Raw genomic sequence first — 19,484 nt, 5'->3', positions numbered from 1 at the left:
AATAAAAATCTATAAATATTACATGCACTATTAATTGTTTACAACCTAGTATTGATTGAAACTTCCATACTTTTAGAATGAATATATTATATACAGATATGTGTAATCAAATGACACTATGTTTACGTTACAGTGCGTTACGCTTAGGTTTCACTAATTTATGTAAAGTATTTTATAGAAAACAGAGCGTAAGCAAATTGCTTACAATTCGGTCATGAGTTTATTTTGCACATTGTGGACATCATTGGTTAAGTATTGTACAACTGAACAGTGCATATTAATTAAAAACAGAGGTCCTGTGTCGTGGCAGGCGTTGGCACATTAAAGAACCCTCATTGCGTCGGCTCTGAGCGCTGATAACGCATAGGTCCAAACCTACAGCTTGTGATATCTCAATGAGTGAAAAATTCCCAATGGGACGCCAAACAAACATGCGGAGGTCAAACAGCATAGTAATAAATAAACGGTTTTACCATAAATAATTTATATAAGCGTACTGTATCATGAAAGTACAGGCGGTATTTGATAGGTTAGGTTTTCTTAAAAGTAGTTCAAAATCCAAGGTTAAGGTCAAAAATTTAGAAACTTTGAAACCAAACAAAAAATTGTCAAAATGAATGTATAAGAGTCCTAAAAGCTACAATTGAGTAAGATTGGAGTTTTGAAATCTGGGTCAAACTCCAAGGTCAAACATTGTGCATAGAATTTAAGTCTCTACCATAGGTAATGTATATGCATATTGTGAAAGCACTATCTTATATAGTTCATGAGGTAAGATAGGTTAAGTTTCCTTAAAAGTAGGTTAAACCCCTTAATTATTCAAGGTCAAGATCAAAAGGCTTAAGCTTTGACACCAAAATAAAGTATTGGCACGATCCGGGTTAGAATAGGTCCTCAGTACTCCCTTGCTTGTCTTAAAAGGCGACTAAATGGGGCGGTCCTTCGGATGAGACTGCAAAAACCGAAGTCCCGTGTCACAGCAGGTGTGGCACGATAAAGATTCAACCCTGTTCAATGGCCATAAGCGCCGAGCATCGGCCTGAATTTTACCGGCCGTGGTGACGTCTCCATATGAGTGAAATATTCTTGAGAGGGATGTTAAACAATCTACAATCAATCAATCGATCAAGTTTTAAAGAATATGGATATGAAATATGACAGCTCTGTCACTCACCATTCAACAGTTATGAGCAATTACGGTTAAAGTTTCATATATACGTACCTGTAGACAGGACAAAACAATACTATCTGACTATATTCGCAGGGGCATTAAAATCTAATCCACACAACATGTGCAAATTTGCATTGGGATATGATTTAATGTGGCCCTGCTACTCTAGAGAAGAATTCCTGTATATTCCCATATAAATTTTTGATTTCCTATTGTGGTCCCACCCTACCCCATGAGTCCCTGAATTGAGCAAACATGGATGTCTTTTACTCAATGATGATTAGTACTAACTTTTATAGAAATTCGCCCAGTGGTTCCTGATATATAGCTTAATATGTGGATGGGTGTGTTAGGTTGGGGCTTAGCTTTCCATAATCACGACATGGTTTTAATCCATCAGCTCAAGCGTACATTCTTACTATACATTTCTTTTATTTAAAAAAAAAGTGGAGGGTGGCAATTTACCTATATAGCTAATTTTGCATTTGAAAATAACTACCGGTAACTTTAAACGTACAAAAATAACGGAAAGCAAAAACAAATTATGAATTCCCAACCCCCTCAACTGACAACTGAAGAATGTAAGATTGAAATTATGAATATTGACTCAATATATTAATGATGGATGAACGACCTCCCCCCTCCCCAAGTTTAAAAATGGAAATAGAAGCCTAGGTAAAAAATGTCACCATTCCCGGTGAAGGGCTGCAAAATGTAGGCCTATGTTTGGCGCTTATGGTCTTAGAGCAGGGAGTGATCTTTATCGTGTCACACCTGCGGTGACACTGGGCCTTGTTTTTTGCAGTCTGATCCGAAGAACTGAAAAATGTAGAATTTTGAAAGTTTTGCGGAAATAACTTGGTGTTTTTTTATTACGGTTTATTTATTTATTTCTGCTTTTCAAGAATTTTAGACAACTCCGACAAGCTATCCCTACCACCACCCCCACCCCCACTTGACTTAAAAAAATGATATATATATTCTAAATATTAAAAAAAATACCATTAGGTTACAATCCTTGTAGTGTTTTCTCCACCGGGCAGTTTTAAATGTACGATGGTATCTCTCGTGTTAATCACATCATAATTCAAAATTTAGGGGGGACCCTAGTACAAGACATATCACAAAAAGCTCGTAGAAGGAAAATCAGAACCTCATAAGTCATCAGAGATATTACTCAAACCTATTGTATAATTGTATATTATATATGTAATGAAATACGTACAAATTAAATCAAAAATCAAATCAAGGAAAGTGACCATAAGATATATAGAATAATACTGTCTCCAAAAAAAAAAAAAACAACAACCAAAAAAACCAACAACAAAAACCAAACAAACAATAAATATAAGTATGCATATACAAGTGGTTTTAGTTTTAAAAAAAGCGAAACAGGATTTACCTTTTTATATAATTCTAATTTTGTTTTGTGTGCTGTGATATGCAGTGATTATATTTAATAGATATACTACTTAAGAATATGCTTGTGTATTTCATTGACTTTCTGTGTATTTTTTATTTAGCACTTATTTATTCACGTTCAATATATATTCATTTATTTATCTATATTTATAAACATGTGTATTTTTACTCCTTATTATTCATTTTTGCATTTAAATAAAATATGTACATTTAATTTATTATTTTTATTTCATTTTATTTTTTGATAATACTATTCTTAACTATAAACTTGGTAAGGAAAAACAAACCTTAGATATTTACATTGGTGACACTATTAGGGGGAATTTTTTCCAAAAAATATATAAGCATTTAAATCTCAGATTTGTATTTTAAATCCCCTTTGGGTACCCCAATTTGAAGCTTGAAAGAGTTGTCCCCCGTAAGTATTTCCATTGGTTACAGTAAACAAATATCCGAGCTTTTCATTCAGTCATCATTTACCGACCAATCGTCCACATTTAGGGTATCTTTTACTCACACTTGATTAAGTTTTAAGTCAGCTTTCAGTAATCAATAAGCTAATTTTAATTATATTCACTCAACTTCCAGTTACCATGTTTCAGATTAAGTCACTTTACAGTTATTCAATAACGCTTTAGTTTGTCACTAACTTTTCTGTTATATGTCAGTCAGCTGATAGTGAACATCTAATGACCTTTCAGTTATTATTCAATAGAAATCCCTTCCATTTTTTAATAATTTGTCAGATATACTATAGAATGGAGATTGATGTGGATTCATGTAAGAAATTCAGTCATCAACATTTATGAATATGCATATGTAGTATAACAGTCTCCCTCCATTCATGTGAACATGTTCCTTCATGCTTTATCCTTGTTATAAAATCCCACTTTATGCATCAAACACGTTTGACAACATTTGACCTAATGGCATGTTTGTGTGGCAAATCGGATCGTTGAAACGACCATACAATTTGTCAAATGCTGACTTTAAACGAAAATGTTGATATCACTGACATATGAGGTTATTTTCAGTGTCCTTCCTTGATTAAAACTGATTATAAATCAAAAGAAGTCTACATAAAATTGAAGGCTAACTGGGTAAAGTATGGAAAAATGTTAATCTTATTTTAAATCTTGAATAAAAGCATTAAAACAATAATGTAATTGGGGAAAAAATGTAGAGGGTAATAACACATAATATACCAATAACAAACTATTGGGTCAGCTATGAAAGGCGATCATAACGAACAGTGATCAATCTCATAACTCCTATAAGCAATACAAAGTAGATAGTTGGGCAATTGCGGACCCCTGGGCACACCAAGGGTTGGATCAGGTGTCTAGGAAGAGTAAGGATCCCCTGACAATTTAAATGAAAACCTGTATTCTTCAGAAAAGCGAAACGTAGAGGAAATCAAGAATTAAATTGCAGAAACAAATATTGAAAATAAACTAAAATAAGTGAAAACAAATATATGCGATAGTCTCCCATTTTTATCCGAATGTGGAGAAGGAATTTAAACTATGAAAAACAATACATCTCCAGCTACAGATGCTATACCAGTTGAATTTTACAAAATTTTCTGGAATGATATCAAGTATTATTTCTTCAATTCTTTGATAAAATCTTCTAAAATTAAAGAGTTCCGAAAATCGCAGAGGCTGTCAATAATAAGTCTTATTTATAAAAAGGGTGAAAAGTCAAACGTTAGAAATTAAAGACCAACTAGTCTAACAAATTGCGATTATAAAATTCGTACATTTGTTTTGGTTAAACGTTTACAAACAGTTATATCAAAACTTATAAATATAGACCAATCAGCATATAGTAAAGGTAGATGTATAGGGAATAATGTTCGACTAATTCAAGATATTTTGACTACTGTAAAGTTCATAACGAAGATGACAATTTATTATTTTTAGATTTCGAAAGGCCTTTAATACCGTAGAATAGAGTTTTATGATTGAAACTTTAGAAGTTTTAAATTTTGGAACAATTTTTATCAACTGGATTACAATCTTATACGATAAACCTTTATTTCGAGTAAAAAATGACGGTAACATATCTAAAATTTCTAAAATGCCTAGAGGTATTCATCAATGATGTCCAATATCAGCATCACTGTTCATTATCACAACAGAGATGTTAGGTACAAGAATAAGATCTTCTGACACAATACATGGTTTGGAAATTGGAATTAACAAAGAGATAAAAAATATACAACATACAGATGATTCCACAAGCCCCGTAAGGGATGTGCACACAGTAAACGAAGTAATTAACATAGTAAAACAATTATCTTGATTCGCAGGTCCAAAGCTTAATCTAAAGAAATCAGAATGTATATTGCATATGGAACACGTGTGAACAGATTGAAAATATAATTAAAACAAACAATCTAGTTAAAACACTTGGTATATTTATAGGACATAACAAAAGAGTATGTCCAAAACAATGGGCTAGGAACAATTAATCAAATTATTAGAATACCCCATAACTGGGGAAAACGAAATTTAACAATTGTTTGGCAAAGAAGACATAATCAATAATATCATTACTTCTAAATTACAATACAATGTATCGATAATTTTTAATCCGCTCGATGAAATATTTAAGGAACTGAACAGTAAGATATTTAATGTTCTATGTAATACTGGGGAAAGAATCAAAAGAAATTCACTTATTGGAAAGAAATTGAAAGGTGGAATCAATATTATTGATGTTGTATCCAAGTTTTTCTCATTAAAAGCGTCTTGGATTGCACGTCTGCTAAGTACTAAATTCAGTCTCTTAGCATTTCTTGAACATATTGTTGAAAAAGATTGATTGATTTTTTCTTGCTTAACTTCTCACTCGAGAATTCTACACTCATATGGAGACGTCACCAAGACCGGTGAAGGCTTCAAATTTAGGCCTATGCTCGGCGCTTATGGCCATTGAGTAGTGAAGGTTCTTTAGCGTGCCACACCTACTGTGGCATGGGTCATCCGTGTTTAAGGTCATCTCCGAGAACCCGTGACATTCACACCTGATGGCGAGCATTTGTCACTACTTGTTTTAACGACGTATGTCTGTCACGACGAGGATTCGAACCCCGCCCTTCCGCATGAGGGACGAACGATCTAACCTCTCGGCCATCGTGGCGGCTTTTTTCAAAAAGAAAATATATCGCTGCGATATATGATTAAAACAAACTTAAGAAATGTACAAGAATATAAAGACATCACAGTTCTGACATTGTTCTATAAAGAGGTAATTTGCGTTCCTAACAAAACCACAATGACTAAAGATAACTCTATGACTACTTCATACGATTCCTTATCTTTACCAATTTTGAAAAATAACTGGTTTTAGTTCCAAAAAATATCACCCAATTTAGTTTCCCATTCTGATCAAGTCAGGATTTCTATACACCAAAGACTTATATGATAATAATGGTGTATTTAGCGATTTAAAATATTTTCAAGATTTAAACTCTCATAGAAATAATATTATCTGTGAATACTATAATTTGAAAACAATGTTCAACCGCTATACCGGTATATCTTACTGCAAAGAAAGACTTCCTATATCTACATTAGAGACAACCGGTCCACAGGGGATGCTTACTCTTCCTACTCACCTTATCCCACCCCTGGTGTGTCCAGGGGTCCGTGTTTGCCTAACTATCTATTTTTATTGCTTATAGGAGTTATGAGATTGACCACTGTTCACCTTACATGCATGCATTATTTAAAGGAGATAACGTTGTTAATACATTGAATATTAAATCATCTTTCTAATATAGCATATTAGTTGATAACACATTTATTAAGCCAATCGCAGAAACATTTGGACGGGGAGGTTTGACATTCCAAAATATTTATGGAAGACAATTTATCTACTAAAAGTCGAAACAATTCAGATAAACAAATATCAGACTTTAACTATCAATTGTTACATAAACTTTTGATTAATAATTTGAATATTAGCAAATGGAATCCAAATATACAAAAATATTGTGAAAACTGGTGAAATTAAAAACATAGAACATCTTACATATGCCGCCAGAACGTCTAAAATAATATGGAAAAGGATTAACAATGTATTAGATATTGACATATCTTGGACACATATCGTCATAGGCCTTTGTAATGAAACAACTCTATCAGAAGCTCTTAATATTTTGTTTTTCATTTTACTGAAGATGTATCAATATAAAATGAATTGTAGACTAACCGAAATTTCTTGTAACAGTGAAAATTAATATATCTATGTGAAACGGGCTTTAAATACATATCGATATATTGTAGAACAATCGTATTCAAATATATGTAGTGAAGATATATTTCAGAAAGTTTGTATTTGAGAGGCCCGGTTTGGAGGAATACGGCTCCTTTACAATGTGTTTACCTCGAGGTAGAGTATTGGTGTATGTAGTAGTGTGCCTTACAGTTAAACGAAGTTAGCCTTTCCTGTGATAAACAATAGCTTTGCATGACTTGACAATTCAATCTAACTATTGTAAACTTTAATGCATACCCTTTGAAATACATTTATAATTAAAATATAATTGATATAAAAATATGTTTCGTCCTTTAGGATAAAAGTGTATTATATATTGCATTGCAAATTCATTAATGTATAATATATATTTGGATATTTAGAATGTTGTTGATGTAAAGGAATAGTGTTGATGGATGATTAATATATTTGTTGATATTATATTAAATAAAATATAAAAAAAAAAATAAGTATACGGCGAACAACTATTTAACAGTGACCCAATAGTGGAGGTCATTGGAATTTTTGGAATCGGAATATAAATGAAAATAACTATTTTTTTATAGATAAAACGCCGTTGACATATTTAAGCTGTCAGTAATCATGGTGAATTTTTTGGAAAGTGCAAAAAAAAATATTGAAAAATTCTACAATTTTAGGCAGAGTTATTGATAAAATCATTCAAAACACATGTGTAAGTCACTTAAACTCAATAACACAGAGTTATTGATCACTTTGTTGTTACCATGGTAACAAGGACAAAAGTCGTTGAAAAAACAGTGAAATATACCTCTTTAAAGTCCAAAACAAATACAATAAAAATAATATGCATATTTTTTTTTAGTTTAAGGTAAATGAAAAAGGCTTATATAAAATTTTGTTGAACAAGAAATCTAAATATCTCAGCTAAAAATGGCTTCATGGCAACCAACATACCTTGCATTGTATACAGTCAAAAATTCAATAAAACAATACATTATTGAGCTAACTTTTTTCAGAAACGCAACACAATCATGAAAGGTTTTTCATATAGAAAGAAATAACAAATGTTAGATTTTTATTCCAAAAAAAAATAAAATCAGTTGAACAACTTTTCTTCTCTTTTTTTTTTTTTTTTTTTTTTTTTTTTTGTTACTGACCTTACCAAATCACCAATTTTTTTTCATGTTCAGCTACATTTTCGAAAATCTATCTAATTAGTAGGCTAATGATCTAATTTAGGTCAAGAACATTTGCCTTTTGGGTGCATCAATTACGTTCTAATGACATGCTAAATTCTATTGAACCTTGAAAATGACATTGTCCTACAATCTCCAGGTCACATACATTAACTAATGACCTTCATATTTAATCAGTTGACCTAAACTGCATTTGGATTTAATTTAAACTTTTATATATCTTTATCTACTAACGAAACTGTGTAGTTTTTTTTTTAAATCAGATATTGCTGTGGTTTATATATTCTATAGTTTATATATGATTGCGCCCATGACAAAAGGTCCTTATGGCATATTCAAGAGAACAAAGAAATAACGTCACAAATATTTGACGATACGTAGGCCTAGTGCCATACGTAAAGATGAATATCCCTACATGTACACGCACGTGATTCAAAACCACGTGTTAGATTTGGTCTGGATAAAATATTTATAGAATTTATTATATTTAATTTTAAGAATCTGAATGTTTCTTTTCGCAGCGGATCGGCAGAAATAAAACATGTAGGTAACAGCAGATATAGCAGCGCAAATCCATGAATCTGAGGTAAAAAAAAAAATCCTAATTTTCAATATAAACGTTACGAAAATCCACTTTCTAAAAATTCATGATCCTCCGCTGCGGCAATGTTTACACTGTCAAGTCGATGTTAAACAGAGCAATTGTGACATCTCCCCCAATTTATTAGGTTATACCCTATCATAATTTATTATACATAATTTACAGACTAGTAAACAGTCATGAAAAACTTGAATATTTTTGGGTTTAGTAGATTCTGTATGAAAATTCTGTGCGTCTGGTAATCATATTTTTATAAATCCAAGAGAGATAACTCTGAGACAATAACTTAGTTGCTGAGGTACCCCAAAGGAAAATTAATGGTGAAGATAACGAACATCGAACAGTGATCAATCTCATAGATCCCGTAAACAATTAAATAGATAGTTGGTCAAACACGGACCCCCGGACAATGATTGATGTGTTAATTTAACCAAATATGAAAAGTTCACATGCTATTCGCATTTTTATTAAACAATGGTTACCAGATGCAAATATATCACATTAGGCAGCAGATTTGAAGTCAAATTGTGCAATCTTCGTAACATGATATCTAGGATTTATATCGTTTTCCGGTTTTATAAATTCATTTGAAGCCGACATTAGGGGTCTTCGGAAGATGAATAAGTCATTAACATATTTACAGTCATTGGTCTAAATTTGAGAGTTTCTGACACATATTAGGCCTATAGTTTTCCAGGGGGGGGACAGCTGAAGGGGATGTTCGGGATAAAAATAAATTAAAAAACCCAGAGGAATTTCAAATAATTCTTGACAAGCAATCAAAATAAAAAAAAAGCCCACCCCAAGTACATGGCTATAAGAATTGAAACCTAAATAGTGTTATCATTCCCTAACTTTGAATGCAAAATCTAGGGAAGGGGGGGGGGGTAAGTAATAAAAATAACTTATCAAAAATAGGACACCTCCCCCTCCCCACCGCTATCCTGGTTCTACGAGCTTGGTTTTAAGAGACATTGATTACTCACTTAAAATAGAGAAATTGATTTTTTTGATACAATTGTGCTCCTCTGTTAGCTGACCTGTTTTTATATTCATACCAAGCAGAATTTATTCAAAAACTTCTACATGAGAAGAAAAAATATCTCGCTGTGACCTTCAATTCGACTTTTAGATATATCGATGACGTTTTGTCTATTAGCAATGATAGCTTTTATTCATATGTCGATTTGATATATCCGTGTGAGCTCAAAATAAAGGACACCACAGAGTCGTCCATTTCTGCTTCATACTTAGATATTTTATTGATAGTAGACATTAACGGTAAACTAACAACTCAACTGTATAACAAACCCGATTATCTCAGCTTCGCCATCGTCAACTTCCCATATTTATGTAGCAATATTCCATTATCACCTGCATATGGTGTTTATATATCTCAACTGATTCGATATGCAAGAGCTTGTTCTGGGTATAGTCAGTTTTTAAATCGAGGTAAGCTACTGACAAACAAGTTGATGGTACAGGGATTTCAACAGTCTCGATTGAAGTCAGCATTTCGCAAATTCTATGGTCGCTATAACGATCTTGTTCGCCAATACAACCTCGCATTGGGTCAAATGCTGTCTGACGTGTTTCATACCGATTGTTAAGCCGTTCTTGGCACATTGATTTTGACTGAGGATAACTCCGTTTACCTGATCAGGATATGGGGCTTACGGCGAGTGTGACCGGTCAACAGGGGATGCTTACTCCTCCTAGGCCCCTGATCCCACCTCTGGTGTGTCCAGAGGTCCGTGTTTGCCCAACTATCTATTCCGTATTGCTTGTAGGAGTTATGAGATTGATCACTCTTCGTTATCTTCACCTTGCATACATGTAAGATGTTGGAATAAGTAGGCCTCAAGTATTTCGATATCGAAATATCTATGAAGTGTTTTCTTTTATTACATTTAAAATATTGATCGATATAAAATACATGAATTACATAATTTGTAGTGGGAAAACGTGTGTGCTATACCCATAGCGTAATGATATAGGAATGGGATATTTGTTAGAGGATCTACCAACAAAATACCCCCCCCCCCATTCCCCTTCTCATCAGAACAACAATCCACATTGTTACGTATACAATATTTTGAAATATGAATTGCATTATAATAGAAATTACATTGACCATTTGATAGAAGATAAATTATCTCAGTGAGATTGAGATACCTTGCATACACAAAAAGTGCATCACAATGCATGTTGAGTATGACGCAATATGAGGTGGAAGTGTGACGTCAGTATTGATACTGATTGAGTGTAGAAAATGATTTAGATATTCTTTGACTTTTTAAAAAGAGAAACAAGTGTTCTACAATAGACATACTTGGAATCTTGTTTACCGGTGTTTACTATTAATTTACTAAATCTATCTGTCATTGGGACAGTTTGTATGAATTTGGAATGATTAAATGGATTCTAACTTCACTATTAACTAACATATCAAATTTAATTTACAGAAAAATAGGCTAATATCTACACCACCGTTCAAGTTTCCTGTTAAATGAGTTCTTTACTGGCCATCCATAATTTGTTATGTTGTCTGCAAAGTGATATTCATTCATGTCTTCCTTTAATTCTAGAGAGTTAACATCAAGAGGGGTAATAATTGTGTAAAATAGTAGGCCCTAGTGTAGAGTTTTGAGGGGTTTTACAAAAAAAGGGTAAATTTGTTAACTGTTTCTATTTACTATATTGGTAGTATAAATAAATGTCTTAAAAACGGCATGTAGAATTAATGTCAACCCTGCTGCGTTTCATAGAAAATAGTGTCTGAAAAGAAGTCATAAATGCTCTTTTTCACCTTAATTTATGACTTATTTTTAAAAATAAGCAAGACAATACACATTTTTAAATCACAAGTACAATAATCCAAGTGCTTTCTTAAATTTCTATTCACTGTACATTGCTGGGAAATTGCTTTATTAGAAATATTTGTGGAAAGATTAAAAATTCAACATCTCATGATTTAACTGTGAGTGCGGTCCGTTGCCATGGTAACACGATGCATGATTCCTGTAATTTTCACTTTTTTAACATTGATTATCACCATACACAAAAGTGTGAGAGTTTCATTCAGATTTGTGATTTTTGCACTTTCCACTTTTTTAAAGAAAATTCTCAATGATTACTGACAGCTTCTTTTAAATGTAAATAGTACGACCACGATAACATATATTTTCAATGTACGAATTAATCAATTGAATATGTTTCTCTTCAGAATACCAACCTAATAAAGGATCACATGTTACACCGTGGGAAATACAAGAGAATGTTGAAAGACCATATTATCAAATACTACGAACATATTGTCAATGAGGGATTACAGCTTCTTTTTCATGTCAACATCAGAGTACGCGTGCGTACAATCAAAAGGGTGTTGTACAAAGTTATTTTTGAATGACTGATCACTTAATGCATACAATTCATTTAACTATTTTTGTTGAAGAAGCAACTGTTTCTGATGATAGACAAGTATACTCATTAAGTGTGGCCGAGGCCTTGAAAAGTCATTAGCTTTGATGTTGTTGACTAGAAATTATTGTTTGAATTCCAATTTTCTAAAGGTTATTCACAATATTTTAGGATCCACAGTTGATTTAATGTTTTTCTGTTGTATGTTGTAGCACACCAGGATTCAACTTATTCTATCACAGCTCCTAATAGTTTCGTGAGGAGCAAAAATAGGGGTTGGATAAAACATACACTGGATCCAGCAAGGTACTTTTGTAAGGGTTTCTGAAGTTGGCGATCAAAGCATAGGTACGATACCTGTATTGTTTCAATTCGTCGCATTCTCTTGGTTATGAAATATATTTAAAATCGAATCAAGGTTTTAGAAACTCGTCTTTTGAAATGGTAAGGGGTGTAAATAGGATTATCAGATGTGAAATCAATGGCAAGTTAGTTTAAATTTCAGTTGTAATAAAGAGCCCTATCAACATTTTTTTTTAGCTGGAACTAAAACATTTTTCTCATTTAATCTATATGATTTTTATCACTTCTAATTTAGTAAACACAGACGAAGAGATGGCAACATCTTTTGATTCCTTTCGTCTAAAATCTTATTTAGATATTCCTTTGATATGTTTTATCAACCTGTTTCATTTCGATGAAGGTTCTTCCCTTTCATATTTAACCCATAGCCTGAGCATAATGTTTAACCGAATTCATAATATCCATGTAATTATTTTCCAATTGAGAGAACGATGTTTTCTTAATTGATGTTCTATCATAGTACGTGATTTTAGGTCTTTATTCGAAATAATATCACCATCACCAGTTATGACAAGCCCTATAGTTTAAAGAACACAAATATAAAAGTATTGAGGTTGTTTATGTATATATATGTCTATATCTAGACTTCATAAAGTTGGTTTGTAATTAAAATGCCTGAATACAATAACGGAAATATATTTGGAAATGCAGGGAAATGTCAAACTCTGTTGAAATACAATACTGGGAATTCCGATGACGAGGGATGTTGTTAATGTATAAGAATGTTATATAATTATGGTGTATATTTGGTTTATGCGCATCCAAATCCCCGTAAGTCAAAATATGCGCAAAATGCGTTCATTTCGATTAGAGGTCTGTGCGATGAAAAGAAAAATTAAAAAACTGATAGAAATATAGGTAACTTATATCTAATATTAATTTTCCTATCTTCATTGCTCAAGGTTTTTATCTTTATTGCAAAGTCAAAATAGGATGTCACACTATTTTATTGTTTATATATTTACATAGACAGGGGATCCTTACTCCTCCTACACACCAGATCTCATCTCTGGTATACCCAGGGTCCCGTGTATGCCGAACTCTCCATTTTGTATTGCTTACAGGGGGTATGGGATATATCACTTATTCGTTATAGGAGACCAGATGCCTACGAGGAGTAAGCATTCCCTGCCAACCGGTCACCCTCACCGTGAGCCCTATCTCTTGATCATATACATGACATTAGCTGTAGTCAAAATCAGTGTGCGAAGAACATGTAGTGTGCTATCATTTATGTACATGAGGGACATTTTAAACACATCAGTCATTCAGATTGGGGGCGATTTCAAGGTCACAATATAATATGAATATCACCTTCGTGCATACTATATATTAAAAATGGAAAATGATTTTATATCATAAAGGAATAATATATATAATCATTTGACAAGGAATATTTTCACATATACAGCTTATCACTTGATAACAATAGTAAATAACGACAAAATATTATGACACTTTTCCCGCGATACAGCTATCAGAAAATGTACGCTGTGACGTACTTTTACATTGTGACGTCATATGGTGCGAAGTGCACAGAGGTACATTTATAACAGCACTGTGGTTTTTCTCGAATAGCCTTTACTGAGCTGCGTACTAATCTGAATGGCCGTGTTTAAAAATAAATCAATTCAAATTCATATTGTTTCACTGTGTATTTTATTCTTAACCAGAGAGTAAGTGGAAGGTATTTGCGAACAGATGCAAAACGCGTGATGACACAGTATGTATTCTTAGATGTACTCAATAAGTCGCAGTCGGAAGTGATGTTTACGACATATACTCGTTGTTAATTAATGTCAAAAAGTGTGTAAACTTTTGTCTGGTTTAGATATATGAGAGGTAAAATTGAACTCATTTTAATTGAACACGGTTTATTTCTATTTAATGCAAGGAAGTTTGATGAAATTTATAAACTACGTCTTACAGGTGTTTTTTTTATTTAAATACGAATTTGTGTCCGCATAGAAATGTGTCCCAAGATAAGAGAAGAAAACGTATGGAAGAAACAAAACAGATTGATGAAATAGAAAGAAATTAAATGGTCGAGGTCGTCGCATTCTTAATGGACTGGAGATTGTCCGTGTCGGGTATAATCTAAAGATTCCGAAAAATAGCATGTTTTGAAATGAAAACATCAAGTATGAGACTATGTCTATGATGAAATACGTTTTAGTTCAAACGTAAAGTTTGACAATATATTTTTTGATAGTTTGTCAGGGTTATTGAATCTAAGGTCAAGTCTAGTAAAAATAGTTTAATTCGATTGGTTTAGTGCTCAAAGAGTAAATGTCAAACCCTGTAAGAATGTCTTTATTTTAAATTCCTACAAGTCAATAACATGAATGTTAAGTTGTTGAGACAACTGTTACATATATCGCGGGTTCTGAAATGCATAATGATAGGATAACACACAGAGAAATAAAATAGTCAGTTTGTGATTGATACATCACTAGCTTCTGGGATTATACAAGTTACTTGAACCTTTCATTTCGCGTATATTCATGTTGAACTAATCTACACGTTTCTTTTGTGAACGTGAACATTAATATTGTATTTTGCTTTCAGATTTTATATATTTTAACACTGAGGTACATCCTTTGGGTAGAATGCTGCCTGATGTTCCATACAAATTGTTTAACCGTTCTTTACATACTAATTTTGACAAGGAATTAGCCCGTTTGCCTATTTGAAATATATATTTCAATGGAACGAATTAATGTTACTGGTCTCCATAAAAAAGGTGCTAAAAACAGTACACCGAAAGACGTTTTTATTTGAAAAAGAAGTGTTTCTGACCCCAAAAAGTCTTTGACATTTTTTTTTCATCTTCAGAATAGTATTTAACTTTAATATTAAATACGATCAGTAACCAATTCTACATGATTTATCAAAATATCACCCGTTGTAAATTCCGCACAATCAGATTCTGCACAAAGTGAATACGTACGACTTTCACAATTCAGCATGTGTTCAATGTAAACAAGTATGCCAATGAAATTTAAAAACAGTATAATTAATTGTTTGATACAAGTTTGTCTTATTCTGAATCTTTGTGGCTGTATTTGCACGGCTATTCATGTCCTAAATCATAATGTATGGGTTATGTAAGAAAATTCGTTTGCAGTATTTCCGGTTATGAAAGAGAAGGAGGTTGAATTTTGAACAGTCAAGGTCAATAACCACTTCCCCCTTAACTATAATCATAACGTATTCCATGAAGCGTTGCCTGGCCCGTTTGGATGCAAGGTGAAGATAACGAACAGTGATCAATCTCAAATCTCCTATACACATTATAAAATAAATAGTTCTACAAACACGAACCCCTGGACAAACCAGCGGTGGAATCAGGTGCCGGAGGTGGGGAGGGGGGTAAGCATCCCCTGGTGACCGGTCACACCCACCGTGAACACTATATCCTGTTCAGGTAAACGGAGTTATCCGCAGTCAAAATCAGTGTGCCAACAATCGGTATGAAACACGTCAGACAGCATTTGACTCAATGCGAGGTTGTATTGACGAACTAGATCGTTATAACGACCATAGAATTTGCGAAATGCTGACTTCAATCGAGACTGTTTAAACCCCTGTATCATCAACTTTTTTGTCAGTAGCTTAATTCAATTTAAAAACTGACTATATGCAGAACAAGCTTTTGCATATGGAATCAGTTGAGATATATAAACAACATATGTAGGTGATAATGGAATAATGCTACATAAAGTTGACGATGGAGAGGCTGAAATAATCCCGTTTGTCATACAGTTGAGTTGTCAGTTTGCCGTTAATGTCTACTTTCAATAAAATATTCAAGTATAAAGCAGAAGTGGACGAATATGTGGTGTCCTTTATTTTTAGCTCACAGGGATATATCAAATCGACATATGAATGACAGGTATTATTGTTAGTAGACAAAACGTCATTGATCTATTGAAATATCGAATTGAAGGCCACAGCGAGCTATTTTTTTTCTTCTCACGTGGTAGGAACTTTGGCAAAATACAAACACCAATATACAGAATAGTAAAATACTAGTATGTTAATTTCAACATGCACAAATCGTTCCTAGAGTGGTCAAAATATTTCTACTGCTTAGGTGATTGAGCCGATATTGACTTTCACAATTGGGAGTCGTGAAAAATATTCAAAATTCGAACTCCTGATATCGGGAATATCAGCTCGTGTCGTCATGCCGTTTCAAGTGTAAAACGTATACGGTACCAATTTTGATGTCCCAGATGCGCATTTCTGCGAATGATGTCTCTTCACTGATGCTCAAACCATTTTTTTTTTGAAATTCGAAATAACAATAAACTTGTGGGAGCTAAAAAGAAAACTAGAATGTCAAAAAAGAACTGGAGCCAAATTCGTAAATATGAGTAATTGTGGTTATTTCGTGTACTTTAATCATTTCTACAGCTGACTACATCCCGAATTTTCGTCAACAGTGGTTAAATTATTATAAACATGAAAACAACATATCTACCTGCCTCTCGACGCGGCTTGTTGTTATCTTATAACCCATAACCGGAAACACTCCTAGCGAATGCTTTTGCATAACCGATTCATTATAATTTAGGACATGGATATCCTTGATTGGTAAATATTTTGGTTTTGGAGCATTTGGATTACAAAGGGACTCATCTTACATCAGTGATACTTGTCAATATCGGATGCTTACTCTTCTAAGCATGCAATCCTGTCCTTAGTGTTTTCGGAATCCGCGTTTACCCTATCTTATTCTTGAATTATGTATAGAAATAACGATTTTGGTTACTGTTCATTTTCACTATTTCTGTTCTTTGTGTGGACTGCAGCATAATATTCACCCGTATTTTGATGGCGTTTTAAAACTGCATGGAGTAGTGACATCGATGTATAATCCATTACAAGAGTGTTGCTCAATATCTATGTAGAATGAAGGTACTTACAGCTCTGTTGTATCCTTTGGGATGTCCGTCGGGATTTCTTTTAACGACTTCCAAACACAGTCTACCTCTGTACCACTGCAGATACATACATCACACGCTCTGTCGGACGTCACAGATATCACAGTACAATAAAACACTAATAATTGTATCATTAGCATCGTGTAGAATGTCAAAACGATGATAAAATAGAATTCAGAAAAAAAAAACTTCACTTTGAATGGCAATTACAGCGGATGTAGGGAACACAAACTAATGTGTCGCTATGTGTCACTATTCGTCTTCCGTCTTGCCCTCCTATCACATAAAATTCACAATGCCCTTAAAGCATTGGAAAACAAAATGACAATGTTTAATTCAGATGATTTTTTAAATTGACTTTGAAATTAGATAGCAATGATTAGTTCTAGTTCGTACCATCACCAGGACAGGATATAGAAAGACATGTTTTGCTTCATAATCATAGACATTTGGCAAAATTAGGAATATCATTGCAAGAAAATGTGAATGTGAAAGAAAAATGATGCGGGTATATTAATTCGAAATAATTACGGTACAAAAGTGTTATTTGGTAATTCGTACCATTGTGGAATGGAAATGATCAATGCCGAATGCGACAATTAATAGTGATGTTATAGTTAGAGCAAGATTTAACTACAAGATAAATGCAACAAATTAACAAACAAATTAACCTGTCACTAAAATCACCTACCAAAATATTAATGGGTGAGAATTGTAGAAAGTTGTACTAGTTTTTAAGGGAAATACATTTTTTTATATTTATTTTTCCATTTCAAAGACAGGGAAATTAAAGCCCACTCATAAGACAAAGCTATGAAAACAGAGAGCTACATAAATCCATATTTATAGCGATTTAAAATCATGTTTTAAATTGAATTACAAGTATAAGATAAATATGATACACGAGTTTTCAAGGTTAGTATAGCATTTTCTTTTTTTTTATTTATTCCTTTTCAAAGTAAAACAAAATAGGGTCGCAACATTGATATCAAAACATTAAAGAGCGAGACTTATATTAACCCATACTTATAATTATTTCTAGGAATGTTTGAACATCATCTAGACGTTTACAAAATTATGAGCATTGTTGGACTTTCAAAATCTTTAAATTATGCTTAGATTTGAAGTTTAGTTAGTTTTTGGCATAATGATATGGGTGGTCAGGAAGTCACTTAATGTAATTCTGCTTTAAACAGAAAGAGAAATGTAAAGACAACTGTCATTGTGTTGCTTTCATTAATGTTATTTCATGAGTCACGCGTGTAGCTGAGGAACACACGTTCTGCAGTTCCTTTTTTAACAGTGTGATGTAATTTATTTTAACTTGACTGCAATAATAAGCACCACCGAACACAAAATTCGCTTCATTGTACTTTCACTGGATTTTCAAGTAGGTCAAGTGTGGCCTCGTTGAATTTACAAACGTAATCTATATGCCAATCATGCTGAAGATATTTATCCATACGAACACCTAACAGTTATTTTTATTTTCAACTAAAACATATTGTATTTTTTCCCCAAAGGAATTTGTGTTAAATATTGGTATGTCTAACGTAGGCTTCCTTTGCCGTGTATACATCCTTATATAGTTTGGTTTTTCGGTGCTCAGAATCGTTTTCCTCTGTATATAAAGTCGGAATTTAAAATTATTTCGATGTTAAGGACATTGATGCAAGATAAATGCAGAGTTCCGTCGTCTTTAGACATATAAATATTAAAACAATTAACACATAACAAGGGTATATACAGGTTGAGAGCGATCCAAAAATAGGTCCTTGTGGTATCCCTGTTGTGATTGGTGTGACGGTAGAAGAACATGCGCAAGCTTTATACTTCGGGATCAGCCATTAAGATAAGACTGAAACAATTGTATTCTGTGTGAATCAAAGCCCCAGTATCCTTTTTTCTTAGTAGGATATTATGACCGAGTAAATCAAATGTAATACTGAAGTCTAACAACGTAATGGTATGTATGTGGTTCGTTACATGTAGCCAGCTGTCAGACACTTTGATTAATGCTATTTGACAAGAGTGGAATTATCTAACCCAGACTCTGAGCTTGTAATAAACCAAACGCCCCAATTAATTGAAGTACTTGATTATCTATGTGCTTT

The 19,484-nt window shown here is 33.1% G+C and overlaps 1 protein-coding gene across 1 annotated transcript in view; it reads right to left on the bottom strand.

Moving 5' to 3' along the window:
* Positions 1 to 17,604, bottom strand: part of LOC130049315 (decorin-like) — a 103,346-nt gene extending 85,742 nt beyond the window's left edge. The window contains exon 1 of the mRNA XM_056146723.1: positions 17,353 to 17,604. Within this exon, the coding sequence (XP_056002698.1) occupies positions 17,353 to 17,510 (158 nt within the window). The 5' untranslated portion in view covers positions 17,511 to 17,604. The remainder of the gene's footprint in view (positions 1 to 17,352) is intronic.
* Between the last annotated feature and the right edge of the window lie 1,880 nt (positions 17,605 to 19,484).

Source organism: Ostrea edulis, chromosome 8 (assembly GCF_947568905.1).
Source record: "Ostrea edulis chromosome 8, xbOstEdul1.1, whole genome shotgun sequence".
Classification (NCBI taxonomy): domain Eukaryota; kingdom Metazoa; phylum Mollusca; class Bivalvia; order Ostreida; family Ostreidae; genus Ostrea; species Ostrea edulis.
Note: the sequence above shows the minus strand (reverse complement) of the source record. Positions and strands in the feature narration are given on the sequence as shown.